At 42.4% G+C, this 13,209-nt stretch overlaps 1 protein-coding gene across 2 annotated transcripts in view; it reads left to right on the top strand.

Annotated features, from left to right (window-relative positions):
- The window catches only part of LOC127003527 (tachykinin-like peptides receptor 86C), a 38,382-nt gene that overhangs the window by 9,385 nt on the left and 15,788 nt on the right, over nt 1-13,209 (top strand). For both annotated transcript variants that reach the window (XM_050870362.1, XM_050870361.1), the window contains exon 2: nt 9,681-9,792. In XM_050870362.1, the coding sequence (XP_050726319.1) occupies nt 9,681-9,792 (112 nt within the window). The remainder of the gene's footprint in view (nt 1-9,680; nt 9,793-13,209) is intronic.

Below are 13,209 nucleotides of genomic sequence, written 5' to 3'. Positions count from 1 at the left end.
AAAACAATCTAATTCATGTTATGCAGGCACTCTCTCCTTCTCTGTCTATCTATCTATCTATCTATCCTATATTTTACAGCAAAGGACACAGCTCAAGGACAAAATAAAAAGGAAACAATAGTGAAAAAAAAAGCCCGCTAATCGCTGCTCCTATAAAAAAAAATACACCTCTCCTCCCGAAATTGACCTCTCTTTTGACTGCTCCTTACTTTTTGTCTTTGTGGGAACAGCGATTAGTGGGCTTTTTTTTTTTTTTTTACACCTTTTTTTGTTGCCCTTGAGCTGTTTCTTTAGCTGAAAAAAAAAGAAAAAAAAAAGAGGAGTGGCCGAAAAAGAGGTCAATTTCGGGAGGAGAGGTGTTCTAATACTCTCCTCTTGAAAGACCTATCTATCTATCTATCTATCTATCTATCCATCTATCTATGTGTCTATTTATCTATCTATCCATCTATCTATGTACCTATCTATCGTGTTATAATGTCTTCCCATCCTCTATTTTCTCCCCCTCGCTTCCGCTTCACCATTTTCAAATCTCTATTTTTTCTCGCCCTCACAGGGGAATCAGAGCCCACGTCATCCCGCCGCGTAAGAGGATCGGAGACTAAGGGAATTGAGTATAGGGAATCCGATACCATTACTCATTGTTTCGGTTGTACTTCGAGGGAAAACTGTTATCATTGTTGTTATTAGTATTAGTGTTTGTGGTAATACGGTTATCATAAGGCTTTTTGTGTGCATTATTTAATTGAATTACTTAAAAAAAAACGAAGCTACTGTTTTTTGTTTTTTTGTTTTGTTTTGTTTTTGGATTAGCGAAGAAATCTTACACCAAAAACCTTCCTGACTTTTCTTCTTTGTTTTTTTGTTATGGTTAGTTGTTAGTTTGTTTGTTTGTTTGTTTGTTTCCTTTATTCCTTTCCTTTCCTCTTCCTTTCCTTCTTTCCTTCTTTCCTTCTCTCCCTTCCTCTACTTTTTTACCCTCCTTCCTTTCCTTCATTCCTTTCCTTTCCTCTTCCTTTCCTTCTTTCCTTTTGTTCCTTCTCTCCCTTTCTCTACTGTTTTTACCCTCCTTCCTTTCCTTCATTCCTTTCCTTCTTTCCTTCTTTCCTTCTCTCCCTTCCTCTACTGTTTTTACCCTCCTTCCTTTCCTTCATTCCTTTCCTTTTCTCTTTCTTTCCTTCTCTCCCTTTCCCCATCTTTCCATCCTTTCCTCCCTCTTCTTCTATTATAAAAATCTAAAGCAATACAGGATTTAAACATGTCCATAATTCCTACTGATCTGGTATTGTTTCTAATATTGCCGCGTCTGTGCAAAGAGAAAACCAAATCAATACAGCCAAAATACGTGTCCATACCTCGTACTAAACTGGTATTGCTCCTGTTATTGCCTCCTCTATTGAAAAAAAAAATTAACCCAATACACGCCACATACGTGTCTATAACCTGTACTAAACTCGTATTAGCTACAGTTAACGCTCGAAACACACAGACACACACACACAAATTAAGGAAAAGTTGGACAAATACAGATACGGAGACGGGACCACACGAGCGTAAGCCCAGGCCCTGTAAAACTAGAAGTAGGTAAATACAAGTAGGAAAACACACACACACACACACACACACACACACACACACACACACACACACAGGTACACCAAACTAATCAGACAGGTAACCACACACACACACACACACACACACACACACAGGTACACCAAACTGATCAGGCAGGTAACCACACACACACAGGTACACCAAACTAATCAGGCAGGTAACCACACACACACACACACACACACACACACACACACACACACACACACACACACACACACAGGTACACCAAACTAATCAGACAGGTAACCACACACACACACACACACACACACACACACACACACACAGGTACACCAAACTAATCAGGCAGGTAACCACACACACACACACACACACACACACACACACACACACACACACATACATACACACACACAGGTACACCAAACTAATCAGACAGGTAACCATACTCACACAATGACCTTGACACGCGCCTGGGGAAATGGGCGGTTTTGCTACAGGAATATTGGCATTTTTCCCCCACTAACAGGATAATGAACAACATAACGCACTCCATGTTCCCGCCGGCGCCACCCAATAATTATGACCACCTACACCGTATTTCCTTTTTTTGGGAGAGCATCATAATTCCTTTTCAATATTCATGATCGGGCCAATGGGAAAAAGGCTGCAGCGTTATGGGATGGGACGGGATGGGAAGGGGATGGGAAGGGATTGATAGGATTTGGGGAAGGGAAGGGTATGGGAGAAGGGAAGGATGTGGGGAAAGAGAAAGGATGGGAAGGGAAAGGAAGGGGAGGGTATGGGAATGGGAGGGAAGGAAAGGGAAGGATATGGTGAAGGAGAAGGGATGGGAAGGGAAGGGAAGGGGAGGATATGGGAATGGAAAGGAAGGAAAGGGAAGGATATGGTGAAAGAGAAGGGATGGGAAGGGAAGGGCAGGGGAGGATATGGGAATGGGAAGGAAGGATATGTGGAAAGAGAAGGGATGGGAAGGGAAGGGAAGGGTTTAGGAATGTGAAGGGAAGGGGAGGATATGGGAATGGGAGGGAAGGAAAGGGAAGGATATAGGGAGAGGGAAGGGAATGGAAGGGTATGGGATAGGGAAACAGAAGGGATGGGAGTAGGGAAAGAGTAGGAAATGGAGTGAAAAAAATGGCAAAGAAAGGGAAAAGGGAGAGGTAGGGAAAAGGTGAAGGAAGGGAGAGGAGAAGAATCTGAAGGAAAGAGGAAAGAAAGGAAAAAAAGAGGGAGATGAAAAAGAAGGGGAAAGGAGGAGAGGAAATACAGCTGATGGGATTAGAGAAGTTAAGAAAGAGGAGTAGAGGAGAGAGGATAAGGATGAAAGAGAGGAGAAGAATCTGAAGGAAAGAGAAAGGGAGATGAAAAAGGAAGGGAAGAGAAGGAGAGGAAATACAGCTGATGGGATTAGAGAAGTTAAGAAAGAGGATTGAAGGAGAAAAGATGAGGGGAATGGAAGAGAGGAGAAGAACCTGAAGGAAAGAGGAAGGGAGATGAAAAAGGAAGGGAAGAGAAGGAGAGGAAATACAGCTGATGGGATTAGAGAAGTTAAGAAAGAGGAGTAGAGGAGAGAGGATAAGGATGAAAGAGAGGAGAAGAATCTGAAGGAAAGAGAAAGGGAGATGAAAAAGGAAGGGAAGAGAAGGAGAGGAAATACAGCTGATGGGATTAGAGAAGTTAAGAAAGAGGATTGAAGGAGAAAGGATGAGGGGAATGGAATAGAGGAGAAGAACCTGAAGGAAAGAGAAAGGGAGATGAAAAAGGAAGGGAAGAGAAGGAGAGGAAATACAGCTGATGGGATTAGAGAAGTTCAGAAAGAGGATTGAAGGGGAGAAGGTGAGGATGATGGGAAGGGAAGGAGAATGGGGAAGGAGGAACGAAGGGAGTAAAAGAGGAAAGAGTAGGAGTAAGCATATAAAAAGAGAAAGGAAAATGGGGAAAAGGAAAACGAGGGGAAAGGAGAAACGACAGGAAAAATTAGGAAAAATAGTGGAGGGAAGGGAGATAAAACAAAACAACGCGTAAAGAGGAAAACATATGGGAAAGGAAAATGGGAAAAGGAAAACGAGGGGAAAGGAGAAACGAAAGGAAAAAGAAGGAAAAGAAGTGAAGGGAAACTATAATAACACCTCTTTTTACCTTCCTCTCCCACCCATACTAGAACACAACACGTACGAAGAGTCTGTCTATGTGTTACCCACCTTCCCTTCTGTCACCCATCACATCAGTTCTGTCTGTCTGTACTAAGCGTTCCCTTCTGTCACCCATCACATCAGGTCTGTCTCTCTGTACTAAGCGTTCCCTTCCGTCACCCATCACATCAGGTCTGTCTCTCTGTACTAAGCGTTCCCTTCTGTCACCCATCACATCAGGTCTGTCTGTCTGTACTAAGCGTTCCCTTCTGTCACCCATCACATCAGGTCTGTCTCTCTGTACTAAGCGTTCCCTTCTGTCACCCATCACATCAGGTCTGTCTGTCTGTACTAAGCGTTCCCTTCTGTCACCCATCACATCAGGTCTGTCTCTCTGTACTAAGCGTTCCCTTCTGTCACCCATCACATCAGTTCTGTCTGTCTGTACTAAGCGTTCCCTTCTGTCACCCATCACATCAGTTCTGTCTGTCTGTACTAAGCGTTCCCTTCTGTCACCCATCACATCAGTTCTGTCTGTCTGTACTAAGCGTTCCCTTCTGTCACCCATCACATCAGTTCTGTCTGTCTGTACTAAGCGTTCCCTTCTGTCACCCATCACATCAGTTCTGTCTGTCTGTACTAAGCGTTCCCTTCCGTCACCCATCACATCAGGTCTGTCTCTCTGTACTAAGCGTTCCCTTCTGTCACCCATCACATCAGTTCTGTCTGTCTGTACTAAGCGTTCCCTTCTGTCACCCATCACATCAGTTCTGTCTGTCTGTACTAAGCGTTCCCTTCTGTCACCCATCACATCAGTTCTGTCTGTCTGTACTAAGCGTTCCCTTCTGTCACCCATCACATCAGGTCTGTCTCTCTGTACTAAGCGTTCCCTTCTGTCACCCATCACATCAGGTCTGTCTGTCTGTACTAAGCGTTCCCTTCTGTCACCCATCACATCAGTTCTGTCTGTCTGTACTAAGCGTTCCCTTCTGTCACCCATCACATCAGGTCTGTCTGTCTGTACTAAGCGTTCCCTTCTGTCACCCATCACATCAGGTCTGTCTCTCTGTACTAAGCGTTCACTTCTGTCACCCATAACATCAGGTCTGTCTGTCTGTACTAAGCGTTCCTTCTGTCACCCATCACATCAGTTCTGTCTGTCTGTACTAAGCGTTCCCTTCTGTCACCCATCACATCAGTTCTGTCTGTCTGTACTAAGCGTTCCCTTCTGTCACCCATCACATCAGGTCTGTCTCTCTGTACTAAGCGTTCCCTTCTGTCACCCATCACATCAGGTCTGTCTGTCTGTACTAAGCGTTCCCTTCTGTCACCCATCACATCAGGTCTGTCTCTCTGTACTAAGCGTTCCCTTCCGTCACCCATCACGTCAGGTCTGTCTCTCTGTACTAAGCGTTCCCTTCTGTCACCCATCACATCAGTTCTGTCTGTCTGTACAAATCCTTCCCTTCTGTCACCCATCACATCAGGTCTGTCTCTCTGTACTAAGCTTTCCCTTCTGTCACCCATCACATTAGTTTTCTCTGTCTGGGGTGGTGGTTGCGCGTCACCTCACCCCAACCTCTAAACCAATCACCCGCTGCCTCTATTAAACCCCACGGCAATGTGATTAAACCCAGATGTGATTAAACCCGACCCTCTACACGACACACGTACCATACCTTTCCCCAACCCTCCCCCTCCTCCCCCTTCTTTCCCCCTCGCCCCCCTCCCCACACCACCTTCCCCCTCCCCCTCCCCTTCCTTCCCCTGTCCCTCCTCCTATTCCCCACGTCCATCACATCAAAGGAATTAGAATTATGGACCCATGGCACGCACACACACACACACACACACACACACATAGGCTACACACATACACATACACATACACATACATAACAACAGCACGCTAGTATGTATTGAAGTATTGTATTCTGGTAATCTTTATAGAGACGTTAACGTAGAATGAATCGATGACTTAGAGGAGTGTGTGATGTCGGGGGAGAGAAAATGAGAAGAGAAACAACAACAACAACAACAACCACAACAACAAAATAATAATAAGAATAGGAGCTGAAGGAAGAGAGAGAGAGAGAGAGAGAGAGAGAGAGAGAGAGAGAGAGAGAGAGAGAGAGAGAGAGAGAGAGATTGTCAGTTTATCTTCTTAAAATCAATTACTTACTTCTTCCATCATTACCAAACGAACCCACTTAAGACCTCGGTTTCTTCCTCTTCCTCTTCCTCTTCCTTCTCCTCTTCCTCTTCCATTCCTTAAGAGATCGTTTTGTTTCTCCTCTCCCTCTTCCTTCTCCTCTTCCTATCTTCCATCTCTTCCACCTCTTCCCTTTTTCCTCCATTCCTTAAGACCTTTTTACTCCCTCTTCTCTCCCCACTTTCTCCATTCTTCCCTCCACCTCTTCCTTCATCTTCCTTCTTCCATTCCTTCAGAGCTCATTTTCTTCCTCCTCCTCCTCCTCCTTCTCATTCTCTCTCCTCTCCTTACCTCCACCCTCCCTCCCTCCTGCTCCTCTCCTTCTTCTTTCAATCCTCGCGAGAGAAAAAAAACGGGGAGGGAAACAGAGAGCGGGGAGTCCATTTTAATGATTCTCGGCTCGCGACCCAACTAATGAGACTGAGTTCATTAATTCTTTTTTTGGGGGGTATTTCGTGTATTAATTCTGACCCGTCTTGTTTTATTGTGATCTGGTGATATTGCAGGAGACAAAGACGCAGGAGGAGGAGGAGGAGGAGGAGGAAAGAAAAAACAATACGAAATCAAGACGTATAACTGAATAAAGAAAGTAAGGGAAAGGAGGAAAATGATGATGAGGAGGAAGAGGAAAAGAGGAAAAAGTATACGAAATGAAAATGTTTAAGCATAAAATAAAGAGATAAAAAGAGGAAAAGGGGAGGAGAAAACAGGAAAATAAGAAAGAGAGAAAAGAAAGGAGACAAAGAAGATGGGAATGAAAAAATAGAAAAAAAGGAAGATGTAGAAAAAGGTGACGAATGAGATGAAAATAAAGATGAGAAGTAACAGAAGGGAATGAAAAATAAAAAAAAAGGGAAGCTGTAGAAAAAGGAGAAGAATGAGATGACAATGAAGATGAGAAGTAACAGAAGGGAATGAAAAAATAAAAAAAAAAGGAAGATGGAGAAAATAAAGAAGGATGAAATGGAGATAAAAATGAGAAGTAACAGAAGTAATAGGAGAAAGAGAAGCCCAGACTATTATATTTGAAGTCTAATTCACTGATATACTCAACCATTTCCTAACCTCCCATCCCCATTCGATAAGGCTTTCGTAGAGGTTGTGTTAGTATCTCCAAGGGTAGTTTTATAAGCCTAGTGAGAGTTTAACAAGTCTCCTATACTATGAACGTAAAAAACACGCATGAGAATCCGACTAATCTCCTTTTGTGGTCTTTGGAAGTTGTTGTGAGAGCCGAAAGGGACTGAGAATTTGAACCTTACATACCCGCATTTGATAAGGCTTTCGTAGAGGTTGTGGGTCTTTCTATGGGTTGTTTTATGAGCCTAGTGATAGTTTAACAAGGCTTCTGCTGTGACATATCCACATTTGATAAGGCTTTCATAGAGGTTGTGGGTATTTCTATGGGTTGTTTTATGAGTCTAGTGATAGTTTGACAAGGCCTCTGCTGTTTAAAGGTTAAAAAAACGACTCATCTCCCTTGTGCCCTTTGGAAATCGTTGTTGTGAAAGCGGAAAGGGTCTGAGAATTTTAACCTTCCCAATCCACATTTGATAAGGCTTTCATAGAGGTTGTGGGTATTTCTATGGGTTGTTTTATGAGCCTAGTGTGTAATAAGGCTTTCATAGAGGTTGTGGGTATTTCTATGGGTAGTTTTATGAGTCTAGTGTTTAATAAGGCTTTCGTAGAGGTTGTGGGTCTTTCTATGGGTTGTTTTATGAGCCTAGTGTTTGATAAGGTTTTCATAGAGGTTGTGGGTATTTCTATGGTTTGTTTTATGAGCCTAGTGTGTAATAAGGTTTTCATAGAGGTTGTGGGTATTTCTTTGGGTTGTTTTATGAGCCTAGTATGTAATAAGGTTTTCATAGAGGTTGTGGGTATTTCTTTGGGTTGTTTTATGAGCCTAGTGTTTAATAAGGTTTTCATAGAGGTTGTGGGTATTTCTTTGGGTTGTTTTATGAGCCTAGTGTTTGATAAGGTTTTCATAGAGGTTGTGGGTATTTCTATGGGTAGTTTTATGAGCCTAGTGTTTGATAAGGTTTTCATAGAGGTTGTGGGTATTTCTTTGGGTTGTTTTATGAGCCTAGTATGTAATAAGGTTTTCATAGAGGTTGTGGGTATTTCTTTGGGTTGTTTTATGAGCCTAGTGTTTAATAAGGCTTTCGTAGAGGTTGTGGGTATTTCTATGGGTTGTTTTATGAGTCTAGTGTTTGATAAGGCTTTCATAGAGGTTGTGGGTATTTCTATGGGTTGTTTTATGAGCCTAGTGTTTGATAAGGTTTTCATAGAGGTTGTGGGTATTTCTATGGGTAGTTTTATGAGCCTAGTGTTTGATAAGGTTTTCATAGAGGTTGTGGGTATTTCTTTGGGTTGTTTTATGAGCCTAGTATGTAATAAGGCTTTCGTAGAGGTTGTGGGTATTTCTATGGGTTGTTTTATGAGCCTAGTATGTAATAAGGTTTTCATAGAGGTTGTGGGTATTTCTTTGGGTTGTTTTATGAGCCTAGTGTTTAATAAGGTTTTCATAGAGGTTGTGGGTATTTCTTTGGGTTGTTTTATGAGCCTAGTGTTTAATAAGGTTTTCATAGAGGTTGTGGGTATTTCTTTGGGTTGTTTTATGAGCCTAGTGTTTGATAAGGTTTTCATAGAGGTTGTGGGTATTTCTATGGGTTGTTTTATGAGCCTAGTGTTTGATAAGGTTTTCATAGAGGTTGTGGGTATTTCTTTGGGTTGTTTTATGAGCCTAGTGTTTGATAAGGTTTTCATAGAGGTTGTGGGTATTTCTATGGGTTGTTTTATGAGTCTAGTGTTTGATAAGGTTTTCGTAGAGGTTGTGGGTATTTCTATGGGTTGTTTTGTGAGCCTAGTGTTTAATAAGGTTTTCGTAGAGGTTGTGGGTATTTCTATGGGTAGTTTTATGAGTCTAGTGTTTGATAAGGTTTTCGTAGAGGTTGTGGGTATTTCTATGGGTAGTTTTATGAGCCTAGTATGTAATAAGCCTTTCGTAGAGGTTGTGGGTATTTCTTTGGGTTGTTTTATGAGCCTAGTATGTAATAAGCCTTTCATAGAGGTTGTGGGTATTTCTTTGGGTTGTTTTATGAGCCTAGTATGTAATAAGGCTTTCATAGAGGTTGTGGGTATTTCTATGGGTTGTTTTATGAGCCTAGTATGTAATAAGGCTTTCATAGAGGTTGTGGGTATTTCTATGGGTAGTTTTATGAGCCTAGTATGTAATAAGGCTTTCATAGAGGTTGTGGGTATTTCTATGGGTTGTTTTATGAGCCTAGTGTTTAATAAGGCTTTCGTAGAGGTTGTGGGTATTTCTATGGGTTGTTTTATGAGCCTAGTATGTAATAAGCCTTTCATAGAGGTTGTGGGTATTTCTATGGGTTGTTTTATGAGCCTAGTATGTAATAAGCCTTTCATAGAGGTTGTGGGTATTTCTTTGGGTTGTTTTATGAGCCTAGTATGTAATAAGCCTTTCGTAGAGGTTGTGGGTATTTCTTTGGGTAGTTTTATGAGCCTAGTGATAGTTTGACAAGGCCTCTGCTGCTTAAAAGTTAATAAAACGACTCATCTCCCTCGTGGCTTCTGGAAATCTTGCGGCTCTAAAAGTGACAGTTCGGCGGATTCACCTCAATGAATGGGATTAGCGGGCCGTGTCGACTCCACCAATTCCACCTCCATGGCCGAAAGCGTCTGAGGATAACAAAGCTCTCTCTTCCTCCCCTCAGCTCACCGGCGAATGCGCACCGTTACCAACTACTTCCTGGTGAACTTGAGCGCCGCCGACCTGCTCATGGCGGTCTTCAACTGTATCTTCAACTTCATCTATATGCTACACAGGTGAGAGGTCATACGTGGTTACTTTCACTCGTTTTCACCTTCTTCTTTTTCCTGTCCCTTTCTTTCCCTGCATTCTTTTTCCCTTTCCTTACTTCTTTTCTTTCCCTCGTTCTTCTCTTTATTCTTTTCCTTCCCCCCTCATCCGTTTTCTTTCCTCTTCTCCCTTTTTTTTTCCTTCCTGTTCTCTACTTTTTCCTTCCCCCTCCCCCTCTCCTTCATCTATATGCTACACAGGTGAGGTCATACGTGGTTACTTTCACTCTCATCTTCTTTTTCCTCTCTCTTATCTCCTTCCCCTTTTCTATCTCTTCCATTCTTTTTCTCTTATTCCTCTTCTTTCCTTTCTTTTCCTTTCCCCCCTCATCCGTTTTCTTTCCTCTTCCCCTTCTTCTTTTTCTTCCTTCCTGTTCTCTCTTTTTTCCTTCCCCTCCCCTCTCCTCCATCCTTCCCTCTTACCTCTCCTTCCCCTCTTCCTCCCCTCTTTTGCCTCCTTTTTCCCCCTTTCCTTCTTCTTCTTCCCCTTTTCTCTCCCTCTTCCTCTCCCTTCCTACATCCTCCCTATCCTCTTTCTCCCCTCTTCCCTCTCGCTCCTCTCTTCCTCCCCTCTTTTTCCTACCCCCTTCTCTCCCCTTTCTCCCCTTCTTCCTCCCTCTCCCCCTCCTCTTCCTTCCCTCCCTCGCTAATGTTTGCCTCTTACACGCAGGGCAATTAGCAGGTAAACACCCATAGTCACAGCCAGGTATTGAGGCGGAGAGAGGGAGGCGGTCTATTTGGGTATCATGAGCGGTAAACAACCTCCAGAGTGCATCTTGGATATTAAGTATTTTTGCGTGTAACTTCTTTTGACGTTACCATTGAAGGTTAACGAGGTGCAAACGAGGTAGAGAGAGAGAGAGAGAGAGAGAGAGAGAGAGAGAGAGAGAGAGAGAGAGAGATTGTGTAGTTACTTAGTTTAGCAAGGTAGATACGTGTGTGCTAATGGGTTAATAAGTTACCCTCCCTTTAACATACGAGGTAGAGAACGAAATAGAGCTGTATATAATTAGTTTAGAAAGGTAGACAGGCGACATGGCGAGGCAATTAGCTTACGTACGTTTATCAATACCTGTTCCACGTAATAATTAGAAGCTTAATGAGATGTGAAACAGGTAGTGAGTTATGGTTGTATGGATATAATTAGTTCTGAAATGAAAATAGACGTAATAAATTACTTACAGGTGCGATTTAAATGAGCATATCCTAATTTACATGAGCATATCCTTAGGTGAGCATATCCCATCGTACGTGAACATATCCTACCTTATTTTTTACAGTAAAGGAATAGCAAAAATAGAAATAAATAAAACCGTTAGGCCAAAAGAGAGGTCAGTTTCAAAAGGAGAGGTCAATTTCGCAAAGACAGGTCAATTTCGGAAAGAGAGGTCAGCTTTAGGAGAGGTCAGCTTCAGGAGAGGTCAGTTTCAGGAGAGGTCAACTTCAGGAGAGGTCAGTTTCAGGAGAGGTCAGCTTCAGGAGAGGTCAACTTCAGGAGAGGTCAGTTTCAGGAGAGGTCAACTTCAGGAGAGGTCAGCTTCAGGAGAGGTCAGTTTCAGGAGAGGTCAGTTTCAGGAGAGGTCAGTTTCAGGAGAGGTCAGCTTCAGGAGAGGTCAGTTTCAGGAGAGGTCAGCTTCAGGAGAGGTCAGTTTCAGGAGAGGTCAGCTTCAGGAAGGAGAGGTCAGTGTCGGAAAGGGAGGTCAGTTAGTAAAATTAAGTTACAGGAAAATAAATAAAAAATATAAAAAAATGACGTTAGAAAGAAAAGTGAGGTAAAGAAGACAAAAAAAAGTAGAGAACGTTGGAGAAAATAGAAAGAAGAAAGGAAAGTCAAAAGAAAAAAAAAGAATAGCATTTAAATTAGAAGAAAAGTTGAGGTAGAAGAAAATAAAGCAGACAAAAAAGAAGTAAAATTGTAGAAAAAACGAAAAAAATGAAGACAAGAATGAAATGATTGAGCGAATAATTAAGAATAGCATTTAAATTAGAAGAAAAGTTGAGGGAGAAGAAAACAAAGCAGACAAAAATAAAGGAAAACTGAAGAAAAAAACGAAAAAATGAAGACAAAAGAAAAAAAATATAACAAAAAAGAAGTGAAGTTGGAGAGAAAAAAAAATCGATAAAATAAAATCACCAGACAAAAAAAAATGATAGAGCGAACTCCTTCCACCAAGCATCTCCGTACGTGACGAAGACGAACTAACAGGCACATCGGGCGGTACTTGAGGGGCGCTATTAACGAGGGGGGAGGGGCAGGAGAGGGTTAAGCAGACACAGCGGGCGGTACTTACGGAGCGGTACCAACGAAGGGGGAGGCGCAGGAGAGGGTGGTGGGGGCGTCTGCAGGAGTGAGTGTCTGGAATCCCTTAAGCAGATTTTGAGCGAAGCCTTTCCGATCCGAGGCGAGCTGAAGGACACGAAAATAGGCAATGTTTATCATCCTTGTATTGGTGGTTTTGCTGTTTGCTTATTGTTTGTTGTTTGTTTGTTGTTTGTTTTGTTTGTTTTGGTGGTTTTGTAGCGGTTTGTTTTCTTTGTATTGCTGTTTTTACTGTACTGTGTATGTGTTTGTTTTGTTTGTTTTGTTTGTTTCGCGGTTTTGTAGCGGTTTTTCTTTGTGTTGGTTTTATTCTGTTTTTCTTTGTTTGTGTGTTTGTTTTCTTTGGGTGTTCGTTCGTTCGTGTGTGTGTGTGTGTAGGGGGGGTCGCGGGGCGTGTATAGTAACTCTCCCCTCCCTGTATCCTCTTTTGCTCTCCTCTCCTTCCCTTCTTCCCTTCTTTATCCCGTCTTTTTACTATATTATCTTTTTTTTTCTCTGTATAACAATTCTCTCTCCTTCCTTCATTCCCTTCTCTTCATTCTTTCCCTTTCTTCCCTTCTTTCTTTCCTATATTATCTATTTTTTCTTTGGGTATCCGTGTCGGGGGGAGAGTGCAAGGGTATACTAATCTCTTCCTTACTTTCTTCTTTCCTTCCTTTCCCTCCTTCATTCATTCATTCATTCATTCATTCATTTCCTTCCTTCCTTCCTTCCTTCCTTCCTTCCTTTCCTTCCTTCCTTTCTTCCTTCCTTCCTTCCTTCCTTCCCTTCCTTTCTTCCTTTCTTTCTTCCTTCCTTCCTTTCCTTCCTTCCTTCCGTCCTTTCCTAGATCTCCATTTCATCGACTAAGTAACTGTGAAACTGACCAAACCATCGACTTAGATTTCGCCACGTTCCTGAAAACACGGTAAACGGAGGAAGAGAGAACGAGGAGGAGGAGGACGAGGAGGAGGAGGACGAGGAGGAGGAGGAGGATGTGTCTGGCGGGGAAGGAGGAGAAGACAAAATCGGATCAGAAAAAAAAATGAGGGACGAAAATGGCAACCCAGTGTACTTTTGTTGTT

Source organism: Eriocheir sinensis, chromosome 25, assembly GCF_024679095.1.
Source record: "Eriocheir sinensis breed Jianghai 21 chromosome 25, ASM2467909v1, whole genome shotgun sequence".
NCBI lineage: Eukaryota > Metazoa > Arthropoda > Malacostraca > Decapoda > Varunidae > Eriocheir > Eriocheir sinensis.
This window is presented reverse-complemented; position numbering and strand designations above follow the sequence as displayed.